The following is a 14,034-nucleotide window of genomic DNA, read 5'->3' as shown; positions in this document are numbered from 1 at the left end:
AGATAAGCACAGTGATCGCGCAGGAAGCATGATTCTTCAGGGCATTTAAATAGAGGAGCAGAGGAATGACTTAATTCAGTACTAGGCACATGGTACAGACCCCAAAGCCTGTTTCCTTCCACATGCCTCTTGCCAGTGCTTTGCCGTCATGTTGTTGACTGGAAGCTGTTGCTCTGTTAACCTAGAGACTGGCAAATGGTTTTTGTTTTCAGGAGGTCTGAATTAGAATCAAGAGGAAAAGTAGTGCAAAGGAGAGGAAGGTTATTTTCTCTACTTTGATTTTGACTGTGACTCCAGAATGAGGATGCCTATTTCCAACAGAGAAAAATCAAAACCAATATGATTGATTTCATGCATTGAAATCACTGATGTTATAACTAAAAATAAAGTCCTCTAACAGCCTTCAGCAAAGATACCTAATTAACAAGACCATCAACTGAGATTCTGGTCTTTTTTTCTTTTGAGATGGAGTCTCACTCTCTCGCCAGGCTGGAGTGCAGTGACACGACCTCAGCTCTCTGCAACCTCCACCTCCTGGGTTCAAGCGATTCTCCTGCCTCAGCCTCCTGAGTAGCTGGGACTACAGGCGTGCGCCCCCGCACATGGCTAATTTTTGTATTTTTAGTAGAGACCGGGTTTCACCATGTTGGCCAGGATGGTCTCGATCTACTGACCTCATGACCCGCCCGTCTCGGCCTCCCAAAGTGCTGGGATTACAGGCATGAGCCACCTCGCCTGGCCTGAGATTCTGTTTTTACTGTAAATCTTAATGTTTTCTGTTAAGGCCGTCATTAAAACTGACTGCATTTCCTGAGATTCCTTTCCTTTTAATGTTAGGTATGAAAATATAAATATGCTAGGGGCTATAGAAAAGATAGTCAAAATAGAGGAAAAATACAGTTTTTGAATTTGTCAGTTTCATTTTTTGTCATTATGAACAATGGCTGAATGACATCTAAGAAGTAAAAACTTATTTTTACTTACTTTCTATGGAGTGTTTATTGTGGTCAATATACTAATGAGCATGCTATCTAAATGATACACATATAATATACATATTTTCGCCTTTTTTTGTCTGAGCAAACTGAGGCTCAACGGGGTTAATTAACATGTTGTGGCCACACTAGTTAAGCCAGGGGTTAAGCCAGGGATTCCAGACTTCAGTCTGTATGAATCCAAAGCCCATACTGTTTTCTCTGTATGCTACTACCTACCTTTATATAGTCAGTGAGTTGAAAATTATCTGTCGAATTCAAACCAAACTATTTCAGGTGGGAAAAAGTAGGCATTAAAAACTTGAGGTTTTCTATTTTTTCATATATTTAACTTGATGATTTTTTTTCTCTCAATAGTACAAAATGAAATAATTGTCTTTCCAAAGAACACAGAAGACAATATGAAAAATGGAGTGAAGAAAACAGAAATCGATGTAGGAGGCGTTGCCAAAAATAATGACATTGATATGGAAGTTGAGAGACCATCAAACTCTCAGGCACATGAAACTGATACTGCTATAAGTTACAAGGAAAACCATCTAGCAGCTTCATCAGTACCAGATCAAAAAGTGAATCAACCTAGTGCAGAAAAGACAAAAATGCAAGATGCAGCAATTCAAACAACCCCTTCTTGTAACAGTTTTGATGGGAAACACCAAGATCATAATTTGTCTGACTCCAAAGTTGAAGAAAGTGTACAAACTTCAAATAACAACATAACTCAACACTCATCTTTAAGTTCACAAGATTCTGTAGATACCTCAAGGGAATTCAGGAGTCAAGGCACCCTAATTATACATTCAGAAGATCCGCTTACCCTAAAAGATCCAATTTGTGCACATGGTAATGATGATCTTTTGCCTCCTATAGATAGGATTGATAAAAATTCAACTGCTTCTTACCTAAAGAATTATCCACTTTATAGACAGGACTACAATCCCAAGCCAAAACCTTCAAATGAAATTACACGAGAGTATATACCCAAAATTGGAATGACTACTTATAAAATAGTGCCTCCCAAATCCTTGGAAATACTGAAAGACTGGCAGTCAGAAACCACAGGGTATAAAGATGATCAGGACATACATGCTTTAGGGAAAAAGCACACTCATGAGAATGTGAAAGAAACTGCCATCCAAACAGAAGATTCGGCTATTTCTGAAAGCCCAAAAGGGCCACTGCCAGACCTTAAACCGAAGCCGAACCTGAGAACAGAGCATCAAGTGCACAGTTCTGTGAGCCCACCTGATGGAGCCATGGTTAGTCCTCTGAAACCTGCTCCCAAAATGACAAGAGACACTGGCACAGTTCCTTTTGCACCAAATTTGGAAGACATAAACAATATTTTGGAATCAAAATTTAAATCTCAGGCTTCTAATCCCCAGGCCAAACCCAGTTCTTTTTTTTTACAGATGCAGAAGAGAGTATCGGGTCACTATGTGACATCTGCAGCTGCCAAGAGTGTCCATGCTGGCCCTAATCCTGCTCCAAAAGAACTGACAAATAAAGAGGCAGAAAGGGATATGCTGCCTTCTCCAGAGCAGACTCTTTCTCCCTTAAATAAAACGCCTCACTCTGTTCCACAACCCCTTGTTGAAAAAACTGATGATGATGTCATCGGTCAGAAGCCTGCTGAAGCCTCTCCTCCTCCCATAGCTCCGAAACCTGCGGCAATTCCTGCTCGTCAGGTATCCACACAAAATCTGAAGACTCTGAAAACTTTTGGTGCCCCACGACCATACTCCAGTTCTGGTCCTTCACCGTTTGCTCTCGCTGTAGTGAAAAGGTCACAGTCTTTCAGTAAAGAGCGCACCAAGTCATCTAGTGCTGGTGCATCGGTCCAACCTCCAGCCAACACAGAGGAAGGGAAGACTCATTCTGTAAATACATTTGTGGACATCCCACAACTTGGTGTGTCTGATAAGGTAACTGTAGCCTTTTTAAAAATAAGTATTCAAATTTAGTCACAGGGTTTAATGGGGATTAACAAGCATGTTGATATGTTTGTGTGCTACTTTACTCTGAACTCATATTAATCTGAAATTAAGCTATTGTAGTGAAGAGAGTGGTAATACATAAAATCTGATTATTTGCTTACAATTATAACTTACATAACTTGTTTAGGTATTGCTGTAAGGTCATCATTATATAATTGTGTCATTAGCAAAGGGTTTAAAGTTTCTTTGCTCATATCATTTGTATGGTATATTTACTAGTTTATGGTTCTATTTTCCTGTGTTATCTTAATTTGTTTTTAACTTGTCTAAATCTTCTGGTTTATTCTCCAATTTTACATTACTGTGTAATAGCAAAGGAAATAGTCTTAATGAAATGGAAAAATAACAGTTATCAGAGACTAGACAAAATAACTGAGCATCTCTCAGCTATGTGATTTCTATCATATACACTCAACTTCAGCTTGCATATATTGTGCATTTTCACATATAAATAAATTGAAAGCAGAGTTTTAAAATGTAATTTTCTTAATTCCCCATTTTGTTAAGTCAGTGTCAACTTTCAACTATAATATGTATGTTGACCAAACTGTTATCTAACCACCATCTAACCTTAAATATTTACCAAAAAGGAGTGTTGTTGACTTAGTGTTTGGTCAACCAAGTGTTGTATTTTGCTAGCTTCAGATAATAGAGTCAAAGGAGAAGATGAAATTCACAGCACGATTTATGATAATCCTCATGCAATTTTAAAGAAATGCTTTGTGTACTCTTACTTTGATAGTGTTTAAAGAATACATTCATATTTGTGTGACAGTTCCAGAAGTATTTAATATTACTTTTTCAAACATTCCTAGAGCAAAAGAATGTTAACCATATTGCCAAGTAAATGTTTTTCCATAATCGTATAACAGTATCTTAAATAATATTTTTTCATGTATTTTACATTTATGTTTATTTATGTTTATTATATAGCATCGGGAATAGAAGTATGATATAGAGATTAATTCTGTACTTGGGCACAAAGCCTGTGATTTTTCTTGGACTAGAATACCATTCCTAAACAATGGAAGCTTGGTGTAGATAATAAAGCTTTTAAGTCATTGCCTGAGCCCTCTTTGGATCATTTTTTGGTAAAGATATGTATTTGGCAGTTTGAAAAAGACATTTAAGATTACTTGATAACATATGCCAGTTACATCAGTTACTAAATATGCCTTCCTGAGAAGCGTAATTCAATTTTTGATTCTTCAGTTTGGAAGTTCCTAACTTTTATATGTTGATTCCCATGGCAAAAAATAAAACATGGTCAGCACTTAGTCCATGTGACTTCCAGAAACACAAAATAAGCTACTAAGTGTAGCATAGTAATTCATATTCCTTTATTAGAAGATATATTAGATTCAACAAATATGACATTGTGTATTTGACTCTTTTGCTCATTTTAAAATAGTAATTTCACAGCTAGTATGTTGAAACCATGAAAATGGGTCATTTTTTAGTTTGTAGTATTTTAAAAAATCTTAATTTGACTTTTCTAACCAATTCTGTGTATTGGTGAAGTCAGCAGTATTTAATTCAAGAACAATAAAATTACCACTGTATTTATGAAGCAAAGAGGTGGTACCACTTTTCTTCTTTGGCTTCCTGAGTTCAAGAGAAAATAATGCCCTCATCTTCCAGCTTAGCTCTGGCAGCAGAGATAATTCAGTGGGTGAGGAAACAGAGCTGTGTCTGAAACACCAGTGTGGCAAATGGCGATTGTTAAAGAACTATGGATGATGAAAATGTTTTGCAAAAAATGGCCCATTCTTTTCTTGGCATTCATATAAATATTTCACATTTATTTTTGTAGGATAATAACTCTGCACATAATGAACAGAATTCCCAAATACCAACTCCAACTGATTGCCCATCATTCACTCTTATGAGACAAAGTTCTTTAACATTCCAAAGCTCTGACCCAGAACAGATGCGACAGAGTTTGCTGACTGCAATCCGTTCAGGAGAGGCTGCTGCCAAATTGAAAAGGGTAAGTCTTCTTTATCAGATGGGTGACAGTGGGTTTATTGTCACCATTGTCAAACTAATACTTAGGGTAAAAATTTTCTAGCATGTAAATCTAAATAGCATTCCCAAAGTTACTCTTTTATGTCTTTGAAGTATAAGCTGAAAGAGTTCCAGAGTCTTACATGTACTTGAAAAATATGTCAGGTCTATTTTCCACAATATGGGCCAGGTGCAGAACTTGAATTTTGTTCATTCTTATGTAACTATATAGAGAATGCCCTGGACTCTTATTTTAAGAGATTATGCTAGCACCTCAAGAAAGACTCTTTGGAAAATACCTCCCTGTTCCAAAAAAGGTAAATTAGTGATAGGAACCTACAAGTTTGTAGTCATAGCTCTTACCATGATTAGTCACTGCCATATGTGAGGCTTAGGGAAGAGTTTTATAGGTTAAACCAAAAAAAGTACAGAATATCTAGAGAATGTAGATGATAAATAATGCAGAAATTCAATTCTTAGTAATGTCCTGCCAAAGTTTTCTAGCTCCTGCTTACTGTGGGGTAGAATAAAAAGAAGAAATCTGCTTTTTCTCAGGAAAAACACCCAAGTGTCATAGGGAATTCTTTTCAGGTGAATTTCCTCCTTGCGTTCCCTTCATCCACTGAGAAGAAGATGTGGTGAAGCTTTGAACAAGGCATCAGCACTTAACTTAGACTCTCCAGAGGCAGTCCTCTCCCTAAACCTTCTCCCCTTAATTCTCTCCCCTTAATTCTCCTGGTTGGAAGCACCTCCGCATCTAAGACAAGGAAAGTACTTATTATTCCATTAACTTCTGAGGCATTTCATTTTGTGAATTCCTTCTGTGATCGTTTTAAAAGTCATTTAGAGAATAGTAAGAGACTTGTTGAGCACAATATTGAGCTCAACAGAAATTAAATCTGCAAAGGAACAGGAATGCTACAAAGATAGGAAAAGAAATGGGGAAAGGCTTTCTGGGCCTTTCAACCGTATCAACATTGGCCAAACTTGACTGCGTAAGCCAACTTCCTTGGTGTGTATGTGAGGAGGTATGAGTGACAGCCATTCCTTCCCAGAGGACTTGGCACCCTGTCTGGGCAAACATGGAGACAAGGCAGAATACTGGGTGCTGTCAGGAGTGGAGGAAACAGGAAGGAGTAATACAGTGAATTAGACTTGAATTTTGTAAATTATTTGTAAAGTCTGATTTTAGTGCCTGACAGCATAACAATTTGGTATAGTTTTTAATATTGAAATTGGTTTTTCATCGGTCATAACAAATTTATATTTTTAGAGAAGGATAAATACCCATGTTAATAAATTATACATCCTCACTTATGAAAAATTTTCTCTTTCTGATCTTGTGAATTAAGGATGAGTTTCAAACCAAGAACTACTGGTTGCTCAGTTCAATAAATTTCGCAAGCATTTTTAAAGCACATAAGTAACAAATATTGTACTAGATACTGAGAACACAAAAATGAATAAAATGAAGCCTCTGTCTTCTGTGCATTCACAGCCTGGTCCTGAGATACAGTGGTATATTGGGGCCATGGGAGAACCAACTTACTACACAGAAACTGATTGCGATGCCTTTATACTAGGTCAGTGAAGATATTCATCAGTTTCAATGAACTAATTGCAGAAAACTGCATTAAATTGGAAATGCCTTTTTGGCCAACAGAATTATACAGGCCAGCAGCTATATACTTGGTGTGTTATGGGCCCTGACTTGGCAGTCCTTTCACACAGACAACTCTCATTGCTTGTAGAATGAGCTGAATATGAATCAACATAAAAAGCAGGCACTAAATGATTATCCTATAATTGTTTCCTGTTTAAAACTAATTACTTTAGGTTCTATTGAATCTAAAATTTTCTCTCTTTCAATGGAACCTTATTGGTAGCTCTGAGTATAGTGCCAGATTCTAATTTTTTTAAAATAAAAATTCCATCTATAATCCATCTCATTTCACTAAAAATGGACATGGTATCTAGTAAAGTTCACAGTATACAAACTTCATGACCAGTACTTTTCACTTCTAGTTACATACCCTAAAAATGTTATTGTGTACCAGGACTCTCACACATAAGAGTGTTCATGGAATATTATTTGTAAAAACTCCAAATAAATATAACCCTAATATCCAATTAGTAGAATTCATAGCAGTATATTCAAATAATGGACAAAATATAGTAAAATGCAATAATGTGCACAAAAATAGATATATATGCGTAAAGTGACAGCATACAAAACTAATTTAGATTATTTAGTGATGCATGTATAAGCGGCAGTTATTTTTAAAAGCAAGGAAGTAATTACAAAACTTATGATAGCGCTTACTTCCAGAGGGGAAGAAAAGGGGTCGGTGAGGGCTTATTGAGGTAGGCTATGCACACAATTTAAGGGGTAATCAAAAAGCTAAGTAATCCACGTAAATGTTATTTATTGTAAGGCAATAAAAATATTCAATATAAGGCTAAAATCTATGATGAAGAAAATACCACAATTTTAAAAGACGATTAATAGGAAACTTGGAGGTGTTTTTTCTCTTGACATGAGTGGTGCATTGTAAGCATGTTTGTTTTTCACTGGGCTACGTATTTACATTTAGTGAATTTTTCTATATATATATTCTATTTCAAAAAATTGCAAAAGGAAGTAAAAACGGGCACAGGCAGGCTCTTAATTTCTTGTGATCTTTGCTTAAGTCCTGTGTTTCTGTTCTGTACTGAAGATTTCTTCTAGTTTCTTTTAAATTCTGACATTTCTTTTATAGAACAACAATTGTATTGCCAAATAAAATCTCTGGTGATTTTGATGGTAGGTTTAGATTGTTCATCAGAAAGTTGGCTCTGTGTTTCTCTGTATCTTGGCACCCAAATATTCAATTTAACTCCAGGTACCCACTTGTCTTATGGCTCTGGTTCATACGCAAACAATTAACCTTCATTATAATGGTTGGTTCACAATAGAGCAATTATCTAGTTGATTACTCTAGTGTAAATGTAGTCATAAATATGCCATTTTTCTTCATGTTTCAGAAGGAATTTTTTTACATACCTTGCCCCTACTCAATCCCCATATAGTCACAGAGATTAGTCTGTTCTTCATGTAAAGCATTAATAAATCGAGCTCAGTATGTTATAAATTGTGTGATGTTAAGGTTTATATATGAATCAGCAAATTATTTACAAAGAACAAGACAGATTAATTCATTACCCTTGGCCTGTGTTGACATAAGAACAACTTTGGCTTTCAGTACTTGATGGTCTCTGATTTACTAAAAATCAAGTTATTACCCCATTACAAGTAAGGTCTGAAAATAGTGAATCATATTTTGATATTTGTATTAAGTGTTTTTCAAATGTAAGATTTATCTTTGGTTCAACAGAAGGTGGAGGGAAGGAAAAAACTGGGTAAGTCATACAGAATCTTGCTGGCTTGTTTTGTTTATTTAATTAGTTTTTTAAATTCATATTTCCTTAGTTTAAATTTGAACAACCAGAGTTTCAGGTTGGCAGCGATTTCTACGTTTTTAAAGTAAATGTAAATGATAGAAATTTTCATAGTTACATTCCTTGTGGAAAAAAAGAAAGCTATGTGGAATTCCTAAAAATTCTTTAAACTTCAAGAGTAGACAATCAATTAGTAGATATTCACATCAGTAAATTCTTAAATTTTTTTTTAAGTATCTGTATTATAAGTGTAATATGTTCCTCATTCAAAAACATTCAAGTGATACCTTCTTTTTTCTTTATGAATGTTTGTAAAAAGTTACCATATTCCATTCAAGAAACATTTATTGAGCACTACACTGTCCCAGGCACTAAAATAAATATTGATATAAAGTTGGTATAAACTGGCATTAAAATCAATAAGATCTCTGCCCTCAGAATTTATAAACTAGTATTTTAATGATGGCTTCTTTTGTTTAAAAGTTTAGTAAACAAGTTTTTAAATAGTAAAGAAGATGTCATTTTTCTTCAAAAATAACCATTCTTGATAGGTTGCTCTGTAAGCTTCTAGGCCACTTTTGTAATATGTAAATGTATTTAATTTACAAAATGGAATACTCTGCAAATCCATTCATAAACAAATGTCTCTTCGAAGCTTTTTCAAACTGTTAAATATATATATCTGTACTATTCTTTTTAAGATTACATAGTATTTGACTTTATGAATGTAACATAGCTTATTTGTTCCTTATTGGTGGTCGTTCAACTGGATTCTATATATGGTGCTACAATGAGCATCTTTTACTTGGAGACATTTAGAGCCATCCATATGTTTTCTAAATGCCTAAAACAAATTTTCCCCTTCACAAAGAATTATGAGAACTGCAATTTTGGCAAGAATTACAAAATAATTCTCCCGTACACAGAAACATTTGGGACCAAGGTTCCACAATGAAAGTCATTACCTCTGCAGCCAATTAAACCCACTGAGTTCCTTTCCTTATGGGGGCCCAGTGTGCAGTGGCTGCAAACAGCAGACTCCTTGGTAGTGTATGCAACCTGTTTCTTATATAGGTTGCTCTAAGGGACCTTGGTGATAGGCCTTTCAGATGTTTGTTCATGTCTCTGACCTTGCACTACCTCAATGTAAGCTCCAAACAGGCATATGAGGTGTCTTTGGAAAGCCCCAGGGTACTGTGGCCAGGGTTCACATTGGCCAAGTTATCATGTCCATCCGCACCAAACTGCAGAACAAGGAGCATGTGATTGAGGCCCTGCACAAGGCCAAGTTCAAGTTCTCTGGCTGCCAGAAGATCCACTTCTCAAAGAAGTGAGACTTCACCAAGTTCAGTGCTGATGAATTTGAAGACATGGTGGCTGAGAAGTGGCTCATCCCAGATGGATGTGGGGTCAAGTACATTCCCAATCATGGACCTCTGGACAAGTGCCGGGCCCTGCACTCATGAGGGCTTCCACTGTGCTGCCCCCTCTTAATACTCACCAATAAATTCTACCTCCTCTCCAAAAAAAAAAAAAGAAAGTCATTACCTGTCATTTGTTGGCTATTCTTGGAAAGAAATCTCACAGGTATACTAAACAGAGTGCAGATGAGCTTTCCCTTCTGCTGGTGGCAACTCTTCTTCTTACCCATTTTCTTTTAGGTGTGTAGCGTCAATCACTCTGCTCCATCCTGGATTCATCAGACAGTCGAGAAAACTCATTAGTTTAGATGACCAATCTTTATTTAGTAAAAGGCAAAAAACGAAGCGCAAGGAAGCCAAGTCCAAACTAAATTTGCCAATTTCATTTTCCTTTTAACCAATTTACTCGGTTGCTAGGAAAATCTGTGGCCATTTGTACTCTAGTTGTCTTCTTGTGAGAAGATGATAGTGTTTAGTTATGAACCTAAATTAGTAAAATTGTAATCTAAATTGTCTTAAAATATCTTTATTATATTGCAGGTATGATATTTCAAAATATAGATATTTACTATTCAGAATCCAGATGACTTTACATTTTTCAAAAGCTGGAATTCACACTATGTAGAAAATTCTTGTTTTCGTGTTTTTATTCACTTATAGTTTGTGAATAGAAGACTTTACCATAGAATTTTGAAACTTAGGAGTTTACTTACTAAGAAAAAGAAAAAAACTCCCTTTCAGTCTGCAATCATTTGGCTTAACAGTCACAGATTTTACTTTTTAAATCCTTCACATGAAAACATTTTTAATACCAAGGACTCGTTTTTTTGTTTTGAATAAATAGGGGGCCATGGGGAGGGGGATTTCATGTTAATTTATACCATCAGTACAAAACTTGTAAAATTCATTGCTTTGTGGAATTCACTTTATCTTTCTACATTCTCAGAGGCAGTTTTGGGGAGCCAGAATTACAGAATTAATCTAGCTAAAAATGCTGTTTAACAGCTTGGCTTGCAGTCTGTTTGTGCTCTTGTCCTTTGTGTTGATTTGGTAATTTTGTACAGATTAAGATGTGTTAATGGATTATTTAACTTATTTGTTGTGAAAATAACAACTCTTTTTAAATTTTATGGTAGAATGAACGTTTATTCTTGATTATAATTTATTAAATAATAAATACTTAGCATTTACAATTAAGCAGAAGTTAAAATGTGGTAACTGTTGAAAATTGAAAATTAGACAGCTGTCCCATTTTAAATTGATGGGTGCAAAGTGTGTTTCTTTCTCTTAGGTTACCATTCCATCAAATACAATATCTGTGAATGGAAGGTCAAGACTCAGCCATTCCATGTCTCCTGATGCCCAGGATGACCGTTAAATGTTACCCCGCCACACCACTGCACTTCACTTCCACTTCAGACCAACTTCATACTAATGGAACATTTTGGCAAATGTATATTCAGATGTACACTAATATATTATCTGTTAAAATATTAGAATTTGTGCTGTGGCTTTTAATGCCAGAAGAAAAGTTACCAGAATTTATAATTTATAATAATTTTTTAATCTTTTTTTTTTTTTTTTGCCTTAAGAGTTGAATATGCTGCTTTAGAACTTTAAAACAAGGTGTAAATGATTTTCATTTTTTACAAATGAAAAATAATCACTTTGTATTGATTTCACTTACCAGCACATTCTCTACAATGGTGACTTAGACAAAGGTATAAGATTCATAGACTTATATTTGTATGACATACAACTAGGACAAACATAGATATGACATTTGCTGCCTCAATGTTGCAATTGGAAATATTTATAAGTTATATGAAAGCCTGTTTTGTGCTGAAAGAATAATTTAGAAAACTAGTGATATCAAATAAGTATATTCAGTTCAATAATTGTTTTCAATGATGAATCACTTAGTGTGAAAGACTTGCCTTGTGTATTCTTTGTGTAATTACAAATCACTGTCAATTTTATGGCAAGCTCATAGTATTTTAATATTTTATTAACATGGAACTCTTGTTTTTTTAATCTTTAGAACTTAAATTCTACAAGAATTTAAAATATTTTCTGTATATAATTATGACATTGTCACACAGAAATTACACATTTTATGTGCCAGAAGCCTTAAAAATCTTTCTGTGAAAATGCTGATATATTGTGACAGTTATTTCACATTTGATATGTAGAGAGGAATAGGGGTTAGTTTATGTTTATATTGAAAAACTTTAAAGACTATTTGGAAGTTCCAGAAATTCTGGTTTTAATTCAAGTAAAATGATAAAATAGTCATTATATAGTTCAGATGCTAATATCCTAAGTAATAATATATATTTACATTGAAGCTAAAACTGTTAAGCAAAACAATGCCAATTTGTCGGCTTACAGCTCTTCTGGAGTCTAGAGCTTGTTGGTGTTCTGTCCCTACTTTAAGAATTTAATTGCTCACTTATTCTAAAAGCTTTGTTCAAACAAGATGATATTAAATTTGTTTTCACTAAAACTACTGGGATATCTGCCTCTTGGGGATTTTTTTTTCTGTTTAATAAAAGTAAGTTGTATATTTGGGGTGCTTTTAAAAAAAATATAGTTTCTATCAACCAGAATATTTATTTCCCTTACCTGATGCATACATTTCTATTAGCCAGTGAACAAACAAGAAATTTGTAAAATTTACCATCTATCAGGGATCCCTAGTGTACATTTAAGCCCTGGCATTCTGACTCCAAAATGCATGGTCTAAGCATGTAAAATGTTTAGAATAGTTCCTGATACATGGCATGGCCATCTCAAATGCTAAATGTTGCTGCTGTTTTCCTTGAATCAGATGGAGAGACCCTCATATATAGATACTTAAGTTATGTTGTTATAAGCAAGTAGAGTGAATTTTTTTAAAAAATTGTGTTGGCATAAATATCTACTAGTAAACATATAAATTTGGATCCCTAATTTAAACCGTCATATATTTGAGTTGGATTGAAGACTTAACTAAAAGATAAGCGACATGTAGGATGTTTTCAATATATTAATATATAAGAAAGGCTTAATTTATGAAGATATAAAAGTTCCTACAAGTCATGATAAGTCTACCTAATAGAAATATCAGCACATTATTCTTACAAGAGGGAATTCAAAAGGCCAACAAACATGGAAAAAAAATACCCTTCACTGATAATCAGGGAAATACAAGTTAAAAACATGGAAAGGTGTCACATCAAATTAGCAAAAACATAAGTTTCAAAATAGCAAGTGTTGTCAGGAACATCAAACAGTGGGAACTCTAACTATTGGTGGGAAAATACACTGGCTTGACTACCAGTTCTGCAATATCTAGTCAAATTAAAGATTCCCTACCATGTTACCTTAAATAAGTACTTACGCACATGCATAAGGAGACATCTACAAAAATGTTCATGGCAGCCTTGTGTAAAACAGCAGAAAGGGGTCCTAACCCATGCTCAACTTTGATAATGCATATATTCATGTGATAGACTTCCACACAATAGTCAAAATGAACAAGTTAGAGCTATGTGTGTCAGTATGAATACATCTCAAAAATAAGTGACAAGAGTGAGTGGTGGAGCAAGGCATTTTACGAAATTAGTTATATAAAGTATAAATATAAAAAATGATACTATAAATTATTGCTGTATATGTAGAAAAAAATATTTGCTGATGGTTACCTGTGGGAACCAAGAAAGATTGAATTGAGATTTATAAAAGGCATCAATTGTGTTTGTAGTATTTTATAAACTGCTGTTTGAAAACAAGTGCTTATTCTAGATTCTAGTATACTTGTAGTTTATAATTAAAATAATGTTTTAAAGGTCACATAGGATTTAGGGGCTATGTATATAGACCATTAATGCATTTATGTTCTGAAAAGTTGCCTTATCTACACCATTTTAGGAGAATGTGTGCTACCGTTTCAATGGGGAAAGAAATTTGTGACAAGTAGTTTTCACTCATCCTAAAATAACAGCACAAGTAAGATAAAGGAATGGTCTAGAACCAACTTTTGACTTTCATGCATAATTTTTAGCATCTAGGCATTTTGCTTTTCCTTCTTTTCCCCCAATCAAGTTATTTCTTTATATAATATTATAATTCAGATTATATATATATATATGATAGAGTATAAAATACATTCTTTTTCATCCCCAGCATCCCACT

General features: G+C 34.6%; 1 protein-coding gene and 1 non-coding gene across 3 annotated transcripts in view; both read left to right on the top strand.

Annotated features, from left to right (window-relative positions):
- COBLL1 (cordon-bleu WH2 repeat protein like 1) overlaps positions 1-13,692 on the top strand; it is a 163,693-nt gene extending 150,001 nt beyond the window's left edge. For both annotated transcript variants that reach the window (XM_025404313.1, XM_025404314.1), the window contains 3 exons: positions 1,353-2,920; positions 4,806-4,982; positions 11,150-13,692. In XM_025404313.1, the coding sequence (XP_025260098.1) occupies positions 1,353-2,920; positions 4,806-4,982; positions 11,150-11,236 (1,832 nt within the window). In that variant the 3' untranslated portion in view covers positions 11,237-13,692. The remainder of the gene's footprint in view (positions 1-1,352; positions 2,921-4,805; positions 4,983-11,149) is intronic.
- On the top strand, positions 9,405-9,539 carry LOC112636800. The gene has a single exon (XR_003122273.1). It is a non-coding gene; the product is annotated as a small nucleolar RNA SNORA70 (small nucleolar RNA).
- Positions 13,693-14,034: the final 342 nt, after the last annotated feature.

Source organism: Theropithecus gelada, chromosome 12, assembly GCF_003255815.1.
Source record: "Theropithecus gelada isolate Dixy chromosome 12, Tgel_1.0, whole genome shotgun sequence".
Lineage (NCBI taxonomy): Eukaryota > Metazoa > Chordata > Mammalia > Primates > Cercopithecidae > Theropithecus > Theropithecus gelada.
Note: the sequence above shows the minus strand (reverse complement) of the source record. Positions and strands in the feature narration are given on the sequence as shown.